The sequence below is a fragment of the Chaetura pelagica genome, unplaced genomic scaffold, assembly GCF_000747805.2.
Source record: "Chaetura pelagica isolate M959 unplaced genomic scaffold, ChaPel_1.0 scaffold220, whole genome shotgun sequence".
NCBI classification, from domain to species: domain Eukaryota; kingdom Metazoa; phylum Chordata; class Aves; order Apodiformes; family Apodidae; genus Chaetura; species Chaetura pelagica.
In genome coordinates, this window is record NW_009951982.1 from 2,119,149 (window position 1) to 2,142,139 (window position 22,991).

The following is a 22,991-nucleotide window of genomic DNA, read 5'->3' on the forward strand; positions in this document are numbered from 1 at the left end:
GTACATCAGATTGCACAGCAGAGCTGGTACAGCCTGTCTGCTTTCATTCAAGGGTGTATCTCTTATCCGCCTCACGTGGGCACTAAGCGCAAGACAACCCTGGTATGACAACCTCAGAGATCTTAATCTTTTCCCTGTTAAAGCTGCTTCTGCTTCTACATCAAAGAACAGTAGTTGAAGTAATAAATTTGTTGAAGTAATCAAGGTAAAAAGTAATTAAAAAGTGATACAACCCACGGCTCAGTATTTCCAGATAATGTGACATTCTGTGCCTGTAGTTCAGGCAACTGTGTCTCAAATTTTTTGACTATGGGTGAGTGCAAAACCTCAGAGTACAAAATTAGAACTAGTCACTTAAAAAAACTACTCCCTATATTTTTCCTAAATATATTTAGGACAAGACAGCTTAAGAGATTTGCAGTAATTTATGCAGCATGTAGCCTACCTGGTACTGGCCAATTCTACATCACCACCGTGCTAAGAAAAAAAAAAAGTCACCCTCTCACAGAGAATACTTCTTCTACCTTTCCTTCTTTATTATAAATATATTGCATTTTTGAGTCTTGTTCCTCATACAGTTAAGATATGCAGAAGGTGAAGATACGCAGCATATTTTCTTACAACACTTGAGTAAGCTTCACATTTCCAGAATTAATATAATCACATAGATGGTGGCAAAATCCACAAGAAGTGTGGATCTTCCTATTTGAAAGCAATGCTATAACAAACACAGCTGAAGGGAGACAACAGAAATGTGGGCAGCCAGAATGCTTGATGGGTCCCTTTCTCACGCATATAACTCCATAAAAAGCATCTATATAGTATTTCTAACTCATACTCTCATTGTGATGAATAGCTAGATTATGACAGGGAAAAGCATTTGTTTGCACTGTCCAAACTTGATTTGCATTCAGCAAAGTGAGAACTGTTTCTGTAGCCTCTTGCAACCCATCTGGATCTTGGGTATGAAGACAAATATGTGAAGATACTGGGTCTAATTATCACTGCCCTATTTCTCACAACAAGAAGATTGTGAAGAGAGGAGCTTTAGAACAAAAATGCAGAAAAACAAAGTAATTTAAAGCAATTCTCCAAAATAAACAGTAATTGTATATTAAGATTGTTCACTGAAAAAAACACAGATCTCTAAAAATGCATCCCTAGGTTGCTGGGCTCTTTCTACACAAACGTTTCTCTTCTAATCTCAGTGAGTAACAGCAGCACTCCCCAGAGAGAAGCAATATAAGAAGTTATACAATATGAATACAAGGAAGTAAAAAAAACTTCGGAAAAAAAAAAACAACAAACAAAACAAAAAATATTTGCTATCTTCTCTGGGTCCTGAGCATATAGATCTGGATCTGCTGGATTATAAAAGATGTCACAGAGGTTGCTAAAGGCTGGGGCTATTTATACAAACAGATCAGACAGATTTAATACACTTACCTACACCTAGCACCAGAAAAAAGACCATTGGTGGAATTTCCCTAAAGAGAGGTCCAAAACCCAGTTAGCTGAGGGTGCTAAACAAACCAGTCTGAGATATTTGTTTACCCCTAATAATTTTCAGTCCAGATGAGGATGGAGGATGGCTTACAAGAAGACTCAGGGAATTTGGCATAATCAGTCTGTGATTGAGTCCCAGTCCCATGAATTAAATAGGTTCTTAATAAGTGATAGTTTTACATATTTAGTAGAACAGCATCTACAATTATTAATTTCAAGGAAATAAATGTATCTCTGGGACTAATACAACTTGGGCTCTGAAAATGAGTAGGAAAGAACCAGAAATGAAATGTACTTATTTCTGTATTTGAGGGATTAATGAGTGGAGAGAGGCAGAAGGACCCCTGCTCAGTCTGCCTAGTGCTAATATGTCAGCCAAATGAGCCCAGGGGAAAGGCACTGGCTGATGGCATACATAAAAATAAAATTACTACCCCTCCTGGAGCAAAAAAACTGTGAAGAGGGAATTGTGGCTTATATATATGATCTTTTATTATAAACAGTATCCTAGAAACACAATCAAGCAAATACATGCTTAATTCACACAGTCCCCAAGCACTTAACTTAGCTGGCTATACAGACTGTGAGGTAGATTATCTGGTCTTCAGAGGCAGAAATGTTATCTTTTTTAATGTATGCAAATGTAATGTAATTGTACAATATTATGGTAGATTATTAGTAACTGCAATATGAACTCATGGGTTCCATATTGCACCAGCCAAAGTAACTGGCAAATTTCCCAATGATTTTAATAGGAGTAGATTTGCCAATCAGACTAATTTCTTTCTAGAGGGAAACAAAAATGTCTTACAAGGTTCTGCATTGGAATAAGACAAGAAATGGTCACTGCATATGCCTGAAAATTGAAGATTATTATCAATTATCAAACATAATTATCTGGCCTGGAGTCAGTCCAGGCCATAGAGTTAGTATCTACAACTCATTGGGCTTCACTCTGTCAAGAAATTATTTTGATGTATTTTGGCTGCCATATATGTTCAGCTTTTGATATTAATACCTCACCTACATGAAAATATTCCTCAGGACTTTGATAGAGCAATTTTTGTGGAAGTATTGGCATGTATTTGACCCTCTGGTGCAAGACTAAACAGCAGCTATTTAGTTGCAAGACTGAATTGCACTTACAAATTCTACAAAACTGCATGGATAATTTGTTTATTTTCTCTGTAAGTAGAAGTTAAATTTCTGTGCTTTTGTGCTTCCATTTGCCCAAAAGGTATTTCATTAATTAGTAATCACATATGCCATAGAACACATTTCTCAAGGAGATGGAACTTTATGACCTACTGGTCTGGAAAAAGACATTACTGTAAGACATGCATATAGATTGCAGGTGTACCACAGCCACTGTAAATAAGTATGGAAATGCAGCCCATTTTTATGCAGGAAACTTGCAACCCCTTCCTAGTTCAATTTCTTGAAACTGGTACTCAAAGCAGCCTCCCAACACTCACATTCAGCGCTGTCGGTCCTTCCCTCCTCAGACAGGCACAGACTTGCCAGATTGCAGGCACCCCCAATTCTCCCCTTCTCATCTGCAGTGTGGACACACAGGGCAGGGATAGTGTTTCTTGATGATGGAAAAGAGGCTTTGAGGAGTCAGCAGCAAAACAGCTCTGGGGCAGGGGGATTCCTCTGCACATCTATGCAACACATGCTGCTATAGACTCAAATTATACTGGATGTAACTTTGAAAACCTGGTGTGTCCCCACTCAGACCCTCAACTTACATTTACAGAAAAATGCAGTAACTTGCTCAGTCTTAATACAAATCAATGCCAGTTTGAAACAGCCCATGCTTTCTGACTCAGTTCCTTTAATTATTAGGAGTGGGAAAGGAGAGTGAAGGAACACTTTATGAATGTTTCTCAGTCAGGACAGATTTGAATGACATAAGTATACATACTTTCCAACACAAGATGCAGATGGAAGGAGAATCCCAATACCAAAAAAGAAAATGGGAGTTTTGCAATAACTTCAAGAAGGGATGGAATATGTCTACAGTACTTGGCAAAAAGGAAGAAAGCATTTTCAGTTCTCATAATCTCCATCTGCCTTATATTTCACACGAAGCTTCATCCAAAACCCCTTAAAAACAGTATTATATTTTTTCCTTCATGAAAGTGGCCAAAACCATATACCATAGTGGTATGACTATAAACAGACTTAATAAAGTTGAACAGACTGCTTTCTCATCATGCCATTCTTTGTGATGAGATTGTTCTCTGACAGTTAAACTTGTGATCCAAGCCAAGAATGATGATCGTTTTACTTAACAATAGTCTCTGGACCTGTCTGATTTATTTAATCACTCATCACAGGTGCTATAAACAACCTGTCTCTGTAGCAGAAGGCTGATCACTTTACTTGGTGAAAAAACCTTTTTACAAAGGTAAAATCATTGCTAAGTCAGAATTGAAAATTATTTACCCTCTTTCAGAGATAGATCCCTTGCAGTAAGAGAGTTATTCTGCTCAAATATATCAGAGCTCTTAGGCTATGAAATTTGGTGTTTAAAAAATGAATAAATAGGCTATGCACAAGAAGAACAGCTTTGAATATTAAAGTTCTTGCTGAGAAAAATGCACTCTGTGCATCCTAATGGGACAGAGATGATTGCATAATGGCACACTCTGCCTATAGCTTATTTTCTACATAGAGTAGCTGTAATCTTAACAAAAGATAGATAGACAGATGGATATCCAGAGATAGTTTAAAAGAGCAACAGCTTTAACACCCAGTAATCCTTCATGCTGCGGCTGCATGCACCTGGTTTTGCCTCAGTACTATTTTTCTGTAAATTGTGGCTGACTGTTGGTATGAAATGCCTGCACTAAGATTACAATTTTCCACAAATATTAGCGTAAATATTTAAATTAAAGGCTTCCAGCAATTTTTTCTCTCTTCATAACTTTCTCTTTAGGAAACGGATACATTATTAACTCAAATTAATACAGACAAAGGCAAAAGCCTAATAAAGCCAAGTCTGCATTAATACTGATGCAAAGTTTGCACTGGTTTGCACCAGTTAGCTATGGTACCCAATTACCAGGTAATGGTAGTGAGTTAAGCTAAAATCACAGCTTCTCTACTATTTTTTAACTGACTGACTTACACAAAAATTACGAAGTGCTGTCTTCAGAGGGATTTTACTTCGAACTGGAATTAAAGAACATGCATTCTGTTTGGGTTTTTTTTCTTTTAGTGAAAACAAGGTCTTCTTGTTCTTTTCCCATTAACATCTGAAGCACCAAATTGTGTAAGATGCAGGAAAAAACTCAAAACTTAGTTCTGGAGTGCTAGCGGGAAGGAAAGGTGTGTCCTGGTCCCTGCCAGGATGGTAGAGGTGGGCAGTCCAGCCTGCTGTGTTTGTCCTCTTGGGGAAGGCAGAAGAGCCCCTCTGTTCTCTCCTCTCCCAGCCAACCTCACATCTAATTGCTTTATATAAGCCTCAAACTACTGTCATTTAATACTTTAGAACAGCATTGGGTTGCTTGTTCTCAGCCTATAAACAGTTCAGAGACAAAGGAAAATACCCCCCTCCCCTTTTTTTAAATGGAGGTTATTTTCTAGTTGACAGCATTTTTCGCTAATATGCACAAATTACTCCAAAATGCATTGTTCTCTTCCACATGTAACAACGTATGCCTATTGCTGCTGCTGCTTTCTTTTTTCCTTTTCCTGGTACAAAAGTAGTAATGGCACTCTGGTGTAGCCAGGCTCCAAAGAAAATCTCCTTACAAGCATATATTTATGTTCAGCCATGGGCTGAGGTCTAGAAGTAGAAACAAATGCAAGTCAAAGCATCTTGACCCAAGCCATCCTGACAAAAAGCAACTCTGAGTGGCACCACCAGGCAATTCTCTGACAGGCTTACACTGCTTACAGGGCTTAGGAAGAAGAGAGGTCATCTGTATAGGAAAGCATGAGAGTAAGCCCTTAGCAGCTCCAGCTTTTGGGTCAAAGCCCAATCTTCCCTTCTTTTGGTTGAGGCACATGCAGCTGAGAGAAGATGTTGGTTGTTTTTTGTTTGGTTTTTTTTTCAAGGGCCAGGAAAAAAAAAACATGCCAATGGCTCATGTTTTGCTTAAAGCTGCAGTTGAGACTTCACAAAGGAAATCTGTGCACTTCTTATTTCTGGTTCAGAGGATTTACATGGTCTTTCTAATGATCTGGGCCTTCAGCAGTGGGTAATGCTTCCCAGTCCCCAGCTTAGTGCTCATGCAAAATTGAAGCACTTTTGAGGCAGTTTAGAGCCTACAGATGAATGTCATTGTGCAGGCAAAACCAGATAACGGTTGTTTAGCACTTCAGTAGCAAAGCTGAGGAAATTATTTAAAAAGAGGAGAGCAGAGGAGATGAGAAGAGAGAAGAGGAAAGGAGAGGATGTTTACACTTCTTTTTCCTAGTGGAGGGGGTGAGGAGGGGGCAGGGAAACAAATTATAGACAGGTTTGTGTGTAAATTTAAAATTTTGTGTATAAAAATATACACCAAGTTGTTTATGTTACTGACTTACTGACATATACACGTGCGTATATTTATAATATGTATCTGCACATGTACCACACCCACTCTGTCCAGTTCTACGAAGCAGAGACAATGTTAAAATGCCTCATATGCCTTATTTCTGTGAATCTGATGCAATGACACAGTTCAGTGACTGGTGCAGCTATTGTGGGAACAAGGACAGTCACAACAGGACACAAGGGGTCACTCGGGAGCCTTCCTTAGCACTTGTTTTCCTATTTTTAAGTCCACAATGCCGGGAACAGCAGGTTGGGAGAGAAGTGTAAAAGCCCCATCATTTCTGGATGTTGTTGTTCTGCATGCTAGGGGTGGCATTTCCAAGCTGACTAGGGCATCTTAAAAAAAAAAAAAAAAAGGCAAGGAGCTGCTTTCAAAGGGGCTTTGTTTACTGTGTTGTCAAATGATGTGACTTTCACCAGACCGACATAAAGCTCCGGGAATTTACTGTCTGCTCGTCCATCCAGCGTTTTTTCAGGGCTGTGCCAGGCCACCAGCCAAAACACCAGCTCCTGAATGCCAGGAGATTTTCCTTAGTTTGTAGCAAGTAAAAGAATCATTGCAGGAAGGCGTGCGAAAAGGCAAGCTGGTGGTCACGGAAGTCATTTGGTGCGGACATGTTTCTGGATTCAGTGCAACTCATGATCTCCTCGAGCTACAGCGAGGCACCAGGGGTGTGAGCAAGTTGCTCTGCAGATCCATGCAACTTTGACATGAAAAAAAGACCTTTTTCTTTATGTAAGTAAGTGCTGCCAATAGTATCCTTGGAGTTCTGGCTGCCTCATTTTTAAATTTTTTCTTTTTAATTATCTGAGTACACCCTCTGACCAAATTCCAATATTGGTTTCCATCTTACTCAAAGAACAAAAGTAGTAACTAACCACAAAACAAGCCTGATCCACTTCTTGGCATCATTACTCTTCAGGCCTGGTAATCCCTACTCTTGTTCACAGGAAGACATGGCAAGCAACCCACTTGCAGTGTCAGCACTCATTACAGAAACATCAGTATATAAGCCACTGAAAAAACAAAACCAGCAATCAACCAACCAAGGTCTTCTCTAAAATCAAAACCTGGGAGCAAATAATAGAAGAAGCCACAAGGACCGAAAGATCGGTATTCGGGGGGAAGAAGAAAAACAAGAGTCTGACAAAAGACTACCTTTCTGCTCTCAATCAAAATATGAAGAAGGAAGGGAAGTTATGAGGCATTGTGAAAGGCATCCCATCAAAATCTGATGAGAAAGAGTAGTACACAACCTTGCCAGTGAATGGCAGTCCTGCTGGTACCTACCACCTCCTTCTGTTCATTTACGTACGAATCAGGAATACATGGGCATGAGAAAATTAATACAAGCAGTGAACCCACAAAGGCAGCACAAAATTAGATCTTGTACAGGTTAGATCTGCGTATGACAAGCACCTCTCTTTCCACATTAGTGATGACTTGGTACATACCCACACAGTGAAATAAGCCTCAATAAATCTGATCGATGTGCAATGGTTGTTCCATATAAATGGCTTTTTTTTTTTTTTTTTTCCAAACAAAGAAGGATTTCTTCAGTCAGTTTTCAGCAACAGGAATTCTTCTACCTCTCTTCTGAGAATGACTTCACTGTCTAATGAGTTAACAAAGCAAAAAGCAGAAGACACTACTCAGCTAACTGAGACACGAGCTTACACAGACTCCAAGGGACTCCAGAAAACAACACTTAAATGTCTTACACACTCATCAAGACCCTAACGCTTCTAAACAGGGTTAGACTACATTTCCAGTGACTGCAACAGGCTATTGCTTGTTCTCAACAAAAAACCAAAAAAGTAAACTATAATTTAGACCTTCCACTTAATTTAATATTTAACTAACTGAAAAAAAAAAAAAAAAAAAAGACATTTACAGAATGCGAGTGTCTTTCACTGCCAGGATGCTATGGATGGCAGCACTTTTGTTAAACAGCACACAAGACCCTGGCTCTGCTTTTCTCTTCCACCATTCTTGTATCCAAAAAATAGTTGTTTTACGTTCAGGCCAGTGGATGCAGGATGGAGACCTACCTTTGGGACTTGATTCCAAACCAAACTGACATTTATTGGCCTTTCAGGCATGAGACAGCCCCCACCGTTGGGGCTGCAGATCCCACACAAAGGGTGTTTAGCTCCAAAGAAACCAGGGGACACAGATGGAAAAAGGAAGTATTGCCTTGAAAAGCTGTGGCTAGTCTGAAGCAATGGTGGGTGGTGTAAAAGAAAAGCTGAAGGTGTAATTGGGGAATGAATGGGATTACGAGTGTGTAAAAAAGGGTTTAAGGAAGGAAAAACCTGAAGGGAGAAAAGGTGTGGGCTGGAAATACGCAGATATCAAATATCAAATGCTTCAGATGAATACACTAAGCATCCATATTCCTCTTATTATTATTTTAAATAACTTCATTTCCTGTTTCAGATTTGTGTTTCTAGAAGCCCACAGGAAACCTTCAGAACAATTAGGCAAACAGCTGCAGATAGGAATTTCATGCCGTAATAAGAAATTAATTAATACCCTAAAGCTTTTATCTTTTAGTCCCAAAGCAAGAGATACTGAGTGATTTGCACAGAGATACATGGTGAATCCACAGAACATTTGGAATAGGCAAATGACCCTTCCCATGGACACATTACCACTCGCAGGAAGAGTGTGAGCAGGATTAACTTGCAGGAAGAGTAGCTCCGTCTAGGTCTCTCTGTTAGCATCCCTGAATATCCTGAAGGAAAAAGCAAGCAGCAAGGCTAAAATGGCCTGCCTCAGTCAGCTTACCAGCATGAGGGCAGGGTTTTTGCAAGGTTCATGGGTGCTGCCTGTAAAGGTGGCTGGGCTTGCACCTGTGCAGGGGAAAGAACTTCTGGAAGACACAGCATCGGCAGAACAGGTAGGTGTCAATGGCTGTAAACATGTAAAGAAGGTATCTAGGTCTAAGGGTTAGATGCAGCTTTCCACAAAGACTTACAGGGACAAAGCCCACATATACAACAATTTTATTAAATAAGAAATATGTTAATACATGCATTACAAGTGAGAACTATGCTCAGTGGAGCCTAAACTAAAAAAAAAAAACAAAACAACAACACAGTCTTTTGCAGGCTTTTATACAAAAAGATAGTCTTCCTGGGTTTAGGGGGATAGTTTTGGATTGCTTATAAGCAGATTTCCCTCCGGAAGCAAATATCTGGCCCAGTGTTCTTATTCTGTATATAAAAAGATTATTTTCCTTCTGTAACTCAGAACTGACCGAAGACACAGCATCGGCAGAACAGGTAGGTGTCAATGGCTGTAAACATGTAAAGAAGGTATCTAGGTCTAAGGGTTAGATGCAGCTTTCCACAAAGACTTACAGGGACAAAGCCCACATATACAACAATTTTATTAAATAAGAAATATGTTAATACATGCATTACAAGTGAAACTATGCTCAGTGGAGCCTAAACTAAAAAAAAAAAACAAAACAACAACACAGTCTTTTGCAGGCTTTTATACAAAAAGATAGTCTTCCTGGGTTTAGGGGGATAGTTTTGGATTGCTTATAAGCAGATTTCCCTCCGGAAGCAAATATCTGGCCCAGTGTTCTTATTCTGTATATAAAAAGATTATTTTCCTTCTGTAACTCAGAACTGACCTCAGTGATTTCTCCACTCAGTTCAACAAAAGTAACAACCATTTTGAATTTATATCCTAGAAAATGGTGATTCTCTGCCTCTGCATGTGTGTTGCTTCTGAAGCTTCCAAATCAGCTCCTTTTCCATCAAAATATACCAGTTACTCAAGATAGAAGTGGAAACTTTGCTTGTAAAATGTGTATGCAGCAGCTTTGTTGTTGGATATTCCCTGGATCTGAGCATGCTGGGGACCACATTCCAAGCAGCTGATTTTGAAGATCTAAACTGCGAGAAGACAGAACTCTTGCAGCAGTGATGGACATGAGCATCCTCTTCCCTGGGAGAGCTGCCTGCCAGGCCATGGGGAGTGACAGACAAGAGAGAAGATGGCCCGAGTAGCATCTAAAATGGCTACATCCTAACTGCCAAATAAGAAAAGTTTGGATTTGTTCATACACCTTTCTGCAAGTAAACAGCCTGTATTTCCCTGCAGAATGACAGTTCTTTGGAGAAAGAGTATTATCTGCTCCTTTCTCCACCAGCTGCAGCCTTTCAGACCATACATATAAACATGTTTCACTTACACCAACCTTCTAAAACAGGGACATGCTTCGAATAACTAAAGATCATAGACTGTAGTATCCATTCTAACTCACATCTCAAAACTATTAAGAGAAGAATTGGGGAAGTGATACACAGGCATATTTTTAAATTTCCCTGAAATGAGTTGGATTAGGACAAAGTAGTGAAGGAGCAGACCTAAAAATTTGCTTTATGTTGCTTGATGTTTGGAATGGATTTGATCCAATGATAAGCAGAAAATAAAACTACTTGTGACAACAGTGGAATGAAAACAACCCTTATTTATGATATGTGGCTACCCTTCCTAATATAACCCTAAGGTATTCTACCCCAGAGAGTCAAAATATTGCAGACAAAGTATAACTACAGCATTTAGCATCACCTGTCATCTCCTTAGTGAAGTTAATAGGAAAACTGGTTACATTTGTCCAGAAAAAAATCTTTTTTTCATTATCTTTTGGACTCCTGAAAAATAATACAGAGAAATAAGAGGATATGACAGGTGAAGAAGCACTAAAAAGAGATTAAGGAAGGTGTGCAGAGAGGAAAAAAAGCATTAAGGAAAGGAAGATCTACGGGTCAAAGAAAAGAAGTAAAACGGTAGCCATCTACACTCCTCCCCCTGAGCTGTGTTTACATGGTGATGGGGGCACCCTAATTTCATACTTGGGCTCCCAAATTAAGTTCTTCAACATTGGGATTCAAATAAGTGCTGTATTTTAAAAGTACCAATAGTTTTTAATATTTATAAGTAATCCTAAGAAAAACGATCACAACTGCTCAAAATGAGAGGCTACATGCTGTTCTTTGCTGTATGGTCAGAAGTCCCACCCTAAACAATGTCTGAACAAGCTGGTGGGGTTTTTGTCATTAGGACAATGCAGCCTTTCAAAATGTGGTATCACAAACACCAAAATAGATGGTTTTCATGAGATGTACACACAGAGAGGAAGACAAAGTGATAAAGCACTGTGTGCTGCAAGTGATTTTGCTGCCCCTATACATGGGTCCAGAAGTGCAGAGATAGTTGCTCTGGAGGTTTCCTTACTGCTGTGTTGGCTGCAGTATCTTGTAAGAGCTGGTTTAAAGGCAAAAGGGCAGATGTCAATCTTTGATCTTCCTGTTGAGAGGGTGATCTATTAAAGACTTAGCTAGCTGTGTACCTACTCCCTCGACAGGCTGCCAAACCCATTGCTTAAGGTAACAACCTCCTACTTGCCAGATGGATGCTAACTCTGTGTCAAAAGCCCCATCTCCTTTCATCAAATCTGCAAGTCATCCAAAAATATTTTATTAATGGGGAAAGGTAACAATGGGAGGTAAGCACAGGAATCACAGTGGGGGCTATATAAAGCAACTGAAACAGAGAAGTCTGAGATTTCTGTCTGAAAAGCACAGTTCAACAAACCCTCTTAATCAGATGAAGATCTTATTCTCAAAGAGATTCTAACTCTATTGTTTTTGTTGACTTTTGGGGAGGCATAAAGTTGAGGGACAGCTCAGGGGCAAGTTCTTGGAGCCACCCGTCCTCCTAGCTGAAGGCTGGGCGGCATCAAGGATGCTCCTAGGGGACAGCAGGTCCTCTGAGAACCTGCTTCTGAAGGAAGGACATGGGAAAAAAGAATGGCAATTTCACCTGCTCCTTAACAGAGCCCCCTTCAGCTTGCCTTTCCTCTGAGATTGCACAGAACATCTCTGTTCATTTTGCATTAGCTGGGGCCTCAGGCTAGGCTCAAGAGTCCTTATTCTGTCTTCCTGCTATTTGGGAACACAGAGGAGGTCATCCCAAGCCCTCCTCTCCCTATGCATCCCAGCAAAAGAAGACAGAAAGTGTAGGCAAACAATAATGCTGGCTGAATTGCCCAATATGTCTATTTAATTAGCACTTAGAAGAGTCCGAAATACTGTTTTCTCCTTGCTTGAAGGAGAGAAGAATGTGTCACTGGCACTGCAGAGGGCAAGAGGGGTTGTTTTATAGATAATTTCACCTTAACAGTCGTGGACAAACTATTACTATGCATATCCAAATTGCGAACCCAGAAACAAGGTCCCTATAGTCCTGAGTTTTCTCTGTTGTACATCACTGGGATGGGGGTTGTGATTTATAAGCATTTAATCCCTCTGGACAAGTGAAAGGGGCACAGGACATTGATTTTCTATGCATCCACAACTGTCCCACCATTACAGAATTGGTGTGTATGTCTGAAAATATTTCTCTGTAAAAAGCACACACACAAAATCTTTTGCCATAACAGCTTTCAGAGGTACGGTGATTTGAAAAATGTGCACAATTTCTCCAACAATTATTGATGTGATTGAGCTTCCTGCCCTGGAACAATGGAATTTTCTTGCCCCCGAAAGCATCAGTTCTGCAGGGTTCCTTTTACTTTCATTGCTGTTATCTTTTATGACAGTCAGTCATAAAATCAAATGTGCTTCCTCAAAACAACTTTCATCTTTGTTTTTCTAAAACCAGTGTTCTTATTATTTTCATATATTTTACTGCACTAATGGGAAAACATGCTAGTAAAAACATGAAAAAGATCATGCCCTGCCTTGTATTTCATGTACACAGGAAAGTCAAATATATGCACTAAAGATTTTCAAAGCATCTATTTGACTTCTTTATAAAAATGCTTTGCTTTTTCTATAAAATAGAAACTCCAGCAAGTCTGAGGACTAAAAAAAATAATGTAATGATCTTCTGTGTAAAGCTTCTGGCTTTTTAGGCTCCATCACTGGAATTTTTTTTTTCGCAAGGCTCTCTTTTCAGGCTAATTTAATTATACAAAGTGGTACTAGAACACCCTGTCACTGTTGCTGTTCTCATTCTCTCCAACCAGAAGGCAACAACTCCCACAGAGTCCCTGTGCATGTTCTTCACAGTAATGCTTTACCTACCGTTTAAAAATACCACACAGTGAAAAGAGTATATAATTCTCATTTTGTACCTCCTCTCTGTTACAAAGAAAAAACTATATAAAGCAAAAATACATACATATTTCATTTTCCCCTCTTAAAAATTAAACATCCTGATATATTTTTATTTAGCAGCTCTCTTCATTGAAAACTCAGCTGCATTCTCATTCCATCTCTAGTTCCACTGCTATTGCTGTGCTGTTGTCCCTGGTTTTATCAATGACAGAACCAAATTTGCCTTATAAGAATAGTTAATCATTTCTACACAGAATTCATTCCTGGGTACAGACTCAAAGTCCATGAACACATAATCTTTTGCAAATCAAAATCTATTTCTCTCCTTCATGCATCATCTACAATCCCAAGATGATGTACCACTAGCGTCACACCTGTATTTTACTCCTCTTTCTTCTCAATTACTTGTCCTTTAGCAAAGAAAGCGTAATTGACCTTTACATTTTTCTCTCTCATATATTTTACTGTTTCTCTTGTTTTCCTTTGCCTTGTTTTTCTACATAAAGAACTGAAAGAGAAAGCCTGTTTTAAAAATGGCAGCAGAAGACAGCATCAGCATGGTGCTCTTCATCGTATTTAGGCAGAACAGACCTTAAGGAATAAATATCAGGAAAGAAGAATGAGTGCAGTTTTCAATTGCTTGGATAACACAACTGATCCAGCAGAATCACTGGGTAACTGAGATCCCTTTAAGGCCCAGGTTACCCATGGAAAGTCTAGACCTAAATTGGTTTGTGGACAACTTCCCCAGCCTCTCTAACTGCAATTTAAAGCCTGCAGCAGCATAGGCTTGGGCTGCTGTCCTTACGCTTCCCTCTGTGCAGCTCAGTCACTACTGATGTGCCCTAGGTTACAACAACTGCACTAGCTCACCAAAAATAGCAGAAGAAACCAAAATAGCCTCAAAAGTGCTTTGCCAGCCTGACTGGTGCAAGCTGTCAAGTCTCCTTCTTAAAGCACCAGAATGAGACCTCACAGTCACTGTCTCCTGCAACTTTTTCTCACTTGCAGTGGATTTATTTTCCTGGGCTTCTATTGCTTTGAAGAAGATATTTTTTTAACCACTACCTTAAATACATTGTTTACAATTTTCTATGCCAACTACATGCTGTGAGCCCTAGATTCTCAGCCTGCTTACAGGAAGGTGCATAAACACTGGCAACCATGACATGCAGTAACCAACTTTTTGGCAATAACCAGGTTGACGGACAAATTTAGGTTCTGATGACACTTTCATTTTAACAAGCTATTAATGTGTCTGGGTTGGTGGCTCTTGTGCTAATAATCTATGTGCACAGCTTTTGACACCTTCCTCCCCTCACAAACTCGAGTAGATTATGTTAATCTCTAATTGGATATGGTTTCATTTGCATATAATTGCTGCTGTTTGTTATGCAAATCATTTGTCCTCTAAATATATTCAGATGCATCACTACATTTGTAGAATGCAATTTGCTTTACAGCATGATTAAGTTTTTCTACAATGAGTTTTTTTGGGGAAAAAAAAAGAATTTTTCACCTGTAGAGAAAGAGTTCACCCATAACGAAGCATTTTCATATTTCTGAATGCTGATGTTAATAAAAGCTTAAAAAACAAAGCAGCGATAGCTGCTCTCCTGCTTGTCCTACTTCATTCCAGTGGACTCCCATGGATGAAAAGAATTGAAGATGCATTAAGTAACACAAATTTCTTTCTTAGAATTTTTCTGCTGAAGTCAAATTGTGGGAAAAGCCCATTCTTACAAACAAATAAACATGCCCAGAGTGTAATACAGAATTTTTCTGTTGCCTTTCTTCCTATACCCACCTTCTCTTTTTCAAGCTGAGAGCACAACAGTACCATTAAAAGCTTATGCTTTTGATCTCTGTGCAAATAAATGAGCTGAAACAAATAAAACCCAGTTCACAAGAGACTTCCAAGACATCTGGTAAAGTTATTTTTCTATGTAATTAGACCAAGTGATGGTGTAATTCCCAAATGAAAGGTACCTTTTTCCTTGGTATCCAGTCATTTCTCAGAGCCATCAAAATAGCAAAAAGTCCCACTTCTCTCCTTGCATGTGACACAAACTCTATTGATTGCCAGTCTTCTCAAATAGGAATATTCATATATTTGCTTAACGTTGGTTTATCAAGTTTTGTTTTTCTGTTTTTTTGTTGTTTGTTTGTTTGTTTTTGGTGGTATTATGAGGGTCCTATTTTTCATCCATTAATGTCATTGGAATTTCTGGTATTGACTGAGGAAGGATGAGGCTCTTGCATTTGTTTTTTTCTCTCCTTTTCCTCTCTAACCTACTGTAGCTCTCCTTCATACAGGCGCTATGAAGCAGGCAGGAAAGTGTAATGAAATAACAGACAGGTGCTAGCTCTGGATCAATACACTGCACTTAACTGTGCCCAGGTGTGCTTTCTCCTTCTTTCTTGTCAGGAGCTGAGTAAATTTCTCATTTTTTTTCCTGAATCTCCCCAAGAAAGCATTGTTCTAGGAACAACTCAATTGCTCTTCAGCACTTTGGGGAGAAAGTGGTTCTAGGTCTGAGACTACAATACAGTGCAACCACCGGGAATTTTTTATGCTGAACAACTGAACAGGGAATAGTCCTGGCCAAGAAAGCAATTCCATTTTGTTTGTGCCAGCTCTCCTGTAGGCTTTTTGTTTTGTTTTGTTTCAAGCTTGGGCAAGGTCCTCTACGATCGTGTTTAACTAACTGACCTGCAGGCAGACACCACCTCTGCACTATAAGAGCTAATGTTCAGCAATGCCAGACACACAATTCACAGCTGTATCAATGGTGAAGAAAAGTAGCTGCCACATGAAATAACTGTTTGATTACAATGGTGGGCTTGATATTAATGCTTTTTAATTATCTTCCCTCCACGACATAACACACTCACCAGAGGTTTCATCTACTCTTTCATCCACCACATGGTCCTTCTGATGAACCCATTCGCTGTTGCACTTAAAATAGATCTGCGTGGCTGGGCTCGCTTTGCAGTACAGATTCACAGGCTTGTTCTTCACAATGTAAGCCTCTTCGGGTTCAATGAGGAAGTGGGGCAATGGCTCTGGAGGGTCAGATGGGAAAGTTTCTGGAAGTTCATGGAAAAAATCATCATCTGTAGAGAAGAGACAAAAAGGACAAATTTAACAACCAAAATTCAGCTGACAAAGACTTACAAGCACTTCCTGAAAATTTCAAAAGGAGTATACTTTTTGAATAAAATGTTATCTCAGGAGCATTCCTAGACTGAGCCTTAAATGCATTGCTATTTTCAGAACAGACAAAATTGTTTTTTATGTCTTCAGCTCTCTTTCCTCTCTGTGATGTGACAGGGATATGTGCGTTACCATAACTGGCAATACGAGCAATAAAGCACAATGTTAGTGCTTGGGAGAGTTGCCTGCAAAACCGTAAAAAGAAATAATAGCAACTTTTGGAGCCTTCAAGGTCATGCTTTTCAATAGGGACTTATCACCCTGTTTAATCACGGACACACACACAGTTCGTACTGGCTGAGGCTGGTACAAATAGGAAATAGTGTCTTTCATTTCAGATGAGCAATTTGAAAGCTGCTCTAAGGGCAAAAGACTAAAAGCAAGTCCAGTCCATGCTGCTTTGTACATATGAGTTTCTTGCTAAGACTGCTGATGGAGGTGCCAAGCCATGCTTTATTTACTTTGTTTGCAATACACTGATTGATTTATGTAGTCCTCAATATGGATGGAGAGAAACCAGGAGCTAGGACATGGAGCTGAGCAGCTTTGAGATGGTGACATTTTTGGGCCGACAGAGACACATGTTATTGAATTAAGGAACCTCTGCACCTCTCTGGTGCTGCTGCTAATTAATAAAATTGACATAAGAAGGCTGGAGAAGGAGAAAAGAAGCCAGTGCACAGAAGGCAACACTAAAAACACCTAACACTGTTACTTTCCTTTCTCTCTTCCTCCATCTTCACAAACTCCTCTTTAAAGCCCCCCTGCCCTTTTCTGCAGAGGAAGTCTCCCACATCAGAAAGCACCAATTCAGCAATTCCCATCCAACTCCCAACCTGAGGTCAGTGCAAAAGAACATCCAAGCAGCCCCAAGAGGTGTGGGGAGCACCAACTAGTGACAGATCCACCAGCAGCAAGCTTACCATCCTGCAGGCCTTATTCAACCTCTTCCTTTTTCCCTCCAAAGCAGTTATCAGTATACATAGTGACAGACATTGCTGACGGTCAATAAAACACCACAGAACATCAAATGACAAATACAGAAGGCTGACTACTTTCTCCCTGCCAGTCTTCCTGAAGACATGAAGACAAAATGTCAGACAGCTACCTCCCCCATACCTGAGACATGCCTGTGCAGGCTGTGTCCAGAATCACAAGAGACATGAAAGGCTCTCCTTCCAGCTAATGCTTTTGTAGAAAGACATGAAAGAACAGGACCAGATGAAGGAGATGGGGAGAAGGTAATATGGTACCCATCCATGTAGCTATATGGAAGTAAACTGTATGTCTTTATCAGTGATGGGAATACCTTAGACAGCAAAAGAAGTTGTGAACCTCTTAAACTATTTATGTGAGAATGTATGTTCACAATTTTGTTTGCTTGTTTTTCCCTTCACATTAATTTAAAAATATTCCTGCCCTTTTGGGTGTCTCATTTTCTAAAGAGTAGCAGGACTGACTCACTACTACATCACTCCCTGAGAGTTAACAGAAGCAAACTCGTCCAATGGTAGAAGAAAGTGCCACTAAATAAGGTGTGACATTTTTCTATCAAAGGGAAAATCTGTGACATACTACAACAATTCCACACCAGTCTCCTTCTGCAATCCCATTTCATCTCCTCATTAGGTATCTCTTCCTTGCTCTATTTTGCTCCCTAGTTTTTTCAAACAGAACAATGAGTTACAATAAGTTAAAGGGAGTCCACATTTGGTTTCCTGACAACAAAACATGCTTGAACAGAAGGAAGAGGCTTTTCAGCATTTCTCATCCCCTTCCGTCCGTATCTCCTCCTGTTCCCCACTCCCTCCCTTTCTCTCTCTCACATGTTGCTCCACAGATATCTACAACACAGGAACATTAGAGATGAATCATTTCCCCTGAACTGCCACAGGACATATTTTTTTCTTCTGGTCATTTAATTGCAAATCAGCAAGCAGACAGATGGAAACTAAAAAAGCACACATATGTTTTATAATTAAACAAGTATTGCTTCACTAATTTCTGGTGACTGGAAGAACAAATGTATTTATATTCACCACTAGATTTCTGGACATTATCAAAGACAGTACTTACGCTGTCTTACCAATTAACTGCATCTTATCAAAGATGTAACTAGAAAGTCAAAAAGGAGGGATGAGCAAGCTGCGGAAAAGAAAAAAGGTGCAATTTAAAAATTATTTCTTTAATCAGCCTGAATAACATGTGTGGGCTTTGACTTTCACAGAATGTCAGAATTGTTCTAGTTGGAAAAGACCTTTAAGATCACCAAGTCCAACTGTTAACCTAGCTCTACTGAGTCCAGTGCTAAACCATGTCCCTAGGCTCCACATCTACATGTCTTCTGAATACCTGCAGAGATGGTGACTTGATCACTTCCCTGGGTAGCCTGTTCCCGTGCCCGACAACCCTTTCAGTAAAGATAATTTTTTTTATAATATCCAATCTAAACCACCCCCCACACAGCTTGAGCCCATTTGCTCTCGTCCTATCACTTGTTGCTAGGGACAAGAGACCAGCTTCCAGCTCACTACATCTTCCTTTCAGGTAGCTGTAGAGAGTGATAAGGTCTCCCCTCAGTTCCTTTTGTCCAGACTAAACAACCCCTAAGATGCTTCTCATCAGACTTGTGCTCTAGACCCTTCACTTTCATTACCCTTCTCTGGACTCACTCCAGCACCCAGAACTGAACACAGTATTTGAGGTACAGAGGGACAATAACTTCCCTAGTCATGCTGGTCACACCATTTCTGATGCTGTTGGGCTTCTTGGCCACCTGGGCATGCTGCTGGCTCATATTCAGTCAGGTGTTGATCAACATCGCCAGATTCTGCTCATCTGGGCAGCTTTATAGCCACTCTTGTAGTGTTGCCTGCAGTTGTTGTGACCCAAGTGCAGGATCCAGCACTAGACCTTGTTGAACCTCATACAATTGGACTTGGCTTATTGATCCAGCCAGTCCAGGTCCCACTGTAGAGCTTTTCTACCCTCAGGTTGATCAACACACCCACCCAATTTGGTGTTATCTGCAAACTCAGTGAGGATGCACTTGATCCCCTCACACAGATCATTGATAAAGATATATATAAAGTTCTCACCAGCAGAGACGGGCTGGTTGATAATGTAAAACTTCATGGGAGACTAGGCTGCAGTGACCATCACATAGTCAAATTCAGGATCCTTAGGGCAGAGAGGAAGGAGAGAAGTAAGCTTACTACCCTCGACTTCAAGAGAGCAGATTTTGGTCTTTTCAAGGGGTAATGGATCAAAACTGGAAGAGGGGAGATTTAAGATAGACATTAAGAAGAAATTCTTCAGTGTGAGGGTCCTGAGACACTGGAACAGGTTGTCCAGGGAAGTTGTGGAAGACCCATCCATGGAAGTGTTCAAGGCCAGGCTGGACGGGGGTCTGAGCAACCTGATCCAGTGGGAGGTGTCCCTGCCCATGCAGAGAGCTTGGAGCTAGATTATCTTTAATGTCCATTTCAATTCAAACCATTCTATTCTACGGCCTCAAACTGAGTCCCAGGGAACAACATTTATAACCAGCCACCAACTGGATTTAATTCCATTCACCACAACTCTTGGGCCCAGGCATCCAGTCAGTTTTTCACTCAGTGAAGGGTACACTGGTCTAAGCCATATGTAGCCAGTTTTTCCAGGAGAATGCTGTGGGAAACAGTGTTGAAGACTTTACTACAGTCCAGGTAAACAACATCCACAGCCTTTTCCTCATCCACTAAATGGGTCACTTTATTTAGAATATTAGGTTTGCCAGGCAGGATCTGCCTTTCACGAACTCATGCTGGCTGGGCCTGATCACCTGGTTGTCCTGCACGTGCTGCATAATGGTACTCAAGATTATCTGCTCCATAACCTTTCCCAGTACCAAGGTCAGACTAACAGGCCTGTAGTTCCTGAATCCTTCTTCCACCCCTTCTTGTAGATGGGGTTTACATTTACCAGTCTCCAGTCAAGTATGACCTCCCTGGTTAGGTAAGTCTGCTGGTAAATGATGGGAAGTGGCTTGGTGAGCACTTCTGCCAGCTTCCTCAATACCCTGTGGGTATTGATGGGTGTATCCCATCTGGCCCCATAAACTTATGTATGTCTAAGTGGTGCAGCAGATCACTAACCATCTCCTCATGGATTATGGGGGCTTCATATTGGTCCCCATCCCTGTCTTTCAGCTCAAGGGGCTGGCTACCTAGCAAACTGGTCCTACTATCAAAGACTAAGGCAAAGGCAGCATCAAGTAACTCAGCCTTTTCTTCACCTGTGATCACTATGTTTCTTCCTGCATGCAATAAAAGAAAGAGATTCTCCTTAGTTCTTCTTTTGTTGCTAATATATTTGTAGAAACATTTTTAACTATCTTTCACAGCTGCAGCCAGACTGACTTCAAGATAGACTTTGGCCCTTCTAAGTTTCTCCCTACATAACCTCACAACATCTTTGTAGTCCTCCTGAGTGGTCTCCCCCTCTTTCCAAAGGCCATAAACTCTCCTTTATAGCCTGAGTTGCAGTCAGATCTCATTATTCAGCCAGGCTGGTCGTCCTTCCTGTCACTGGGGACAAGCACCCAATGTGCTTGTCATTCAGCACAGGGGGATGGCCTGCTTCTGAGCCTTTAAGACTTCCTTCTTGAATAAGGTCCAGCCTTGCTGGACTCCTTTACCCTTCAGAACAGTCTCCCAAGGGACTTTGTCAAGGAGTCTCTGAAAGAGGCCAAAGTCTGCCTTCTGGAAGTTCAAGGTGGCAGTCCTGCTGACACTCCTCCTTACTCCTTCAAGAGTAGAGAACTCTATCATTTTGTGATTGCTATGCCCAAGATGACCTCCAACTGTTACATTGTCCACAGCAGCTGCAGCAGGGTGCCTTCCCTGGTTGGCTCTCTCACCAGCTGTGTCAGGAAGTTATCCTGTACACACTCCAGGAACCTCTGGGAATGCTCCCTCTCTGCTGTATTATGCTTCCAGCAGACATCTGGGAAGTTGAAGTCCCTGACAAGGATAAGGGCAAGCAATCAAGAAAATTCCCTCAGATGCCTATAGAAAATTTTATCTGTCTTTTCATCCTGATTGGGCAGTCTATAACAGACTCCTACCAAAATGTCTGCTTTGTTGGCCTTCCTCCTGACTCGTACCCATGGACACTCAACTCTTACTGACACTATCATTAAGTCTGAGACATTCATAACACTTCCTAACATACAGGGCCATCCTACCACCTCTCCTTCCCTTCCTATCCCTTTTGAAGAGCTTGCATCCACTGGTAGCAGCACTCCAGTCATGTGAGTCATCCCATAACATTTCTGTGATGGCAACTATATCTTGGTTTTCCAGCTGAAAAATGGCTCCCTGCTCCTCTTGTTTGTTGCCCATGCTGTATGCATTAGTGTAGATGCACTTCAGTTGGGCTGATGGTCCCACCATCACACATCTCAGGTGGTTGGTCATTTGATTTTTTTTTTCCTCTCCTGTAGGAAACTGATTCTAATGTTTAAATATTATTTTTATGTGAAAGTGGATTCACGGTATTGGCCAGTACATGACAACCTAGTCTCACGTTTTGACCATGGTGATAGCCTGGGCACCCTGGGGTCAGGTACAAGCCAGTTTTCTTACAGGCTTCTTGCTATAACTTTATCTTACCCTTCTTAAGCAGTAATAAGCCCCACCTTTATTTTTGCACAATTTCTCACTGCTGCTGAGATGCATCTGAACACTCTTAAGTGTTAGAGTAGGGATATGGATGGAAACCATTCACAAACTGCCACACAAAGTATGCAGAGGCTGCCTTATCCCTAGAAACTAGCAGTAACATGCTGCAATTTTAGAATAAATTTAACATAGTAGCTAAGGCAGTTTTTCTGGGCTTTTTAAATAACAGTATGTTCATTCAATCCCTCCTACTGTTATTAGTAGCATGACTGGAGTAGTTGGGTTTTTTAAAAGAGCAGATTCTTAAGAGGAGCATCCAGAATATGACCACAACTGGGTTTTCCAGAGTTTGGCAGAAAAAAACTTGAGTGACACTATAAAGCCAGTTCTGCCTTCATTAGCACCCAGGGCCCCTTGCTATTCACCCCTGAAAGGTAACAGGCAGCTTTACCAGCCTGAGTGAATTGCAGTGGGTTAGTGTTCCCTGCGTTCCCAAAAGAGATAGGATCAGCTGCTCTGGAGAGGCAAACCACCACTCTCCTTCCACCCTGGCATGCCAGCAACCACCAGCCAAAGCGTCAGGATGGTGGTTTACAGGCAGAGAGAGTGTGCAGCCATGGCTCACCTGTGCCAGGCTGCGGTTCTCACCTCTTGGGATGAGAAGGCATTGAGGAGGAAGAGCCCTAAATCCCCTCATGATGGCTCTCCCATCACAACAATCACAGCTGTGGCACAGCTTAGACAGTTGGCCAATTTGGCTGCTGATTTGGGACAGATTTTTGAACCATCAGCCTTAACACACATCTTGGACTCAGGTCTCACATTTCATTTTTTTAAATTGGATTGATATGCTATTACGCTTTCATTGCAATGCTCACAGCAACATGTGAGCATCATCATAATGACAGTGTAA

At 40.7% G+C, this 22,991-nt stretch overlaps 1 protein-coding gene across 1 annotated transcript in view; it reads right to left on the reverse strand.

The window, feature by feature from the left end:
* UNC5C (unc-5 homolog C (C. elegans)) overlaps positions 1–17,239 on the reverse strand; it is a 90,615-nt gene extending 73,376 nt beyond the window's left edge. The window contains exons 1-2 of the mRNA XM_010001413.1: positions 17,131–17,239; positions 16,094–16,315 (exon numbers count right to left, since the gene is read on the reverse strand). Of these exons, the coding sequence (XP_009999715.1) occupies positions 16,094–16,315; positions 17,131–17,239 (331 nt within the window). The remainder of the gene's footprint in view (positions 1–16,093; positions 16,316–17,130) is intronic.
* Between the last annotated feature and the right edge of the window lie 5,752 nt (positions 17,240–22,991).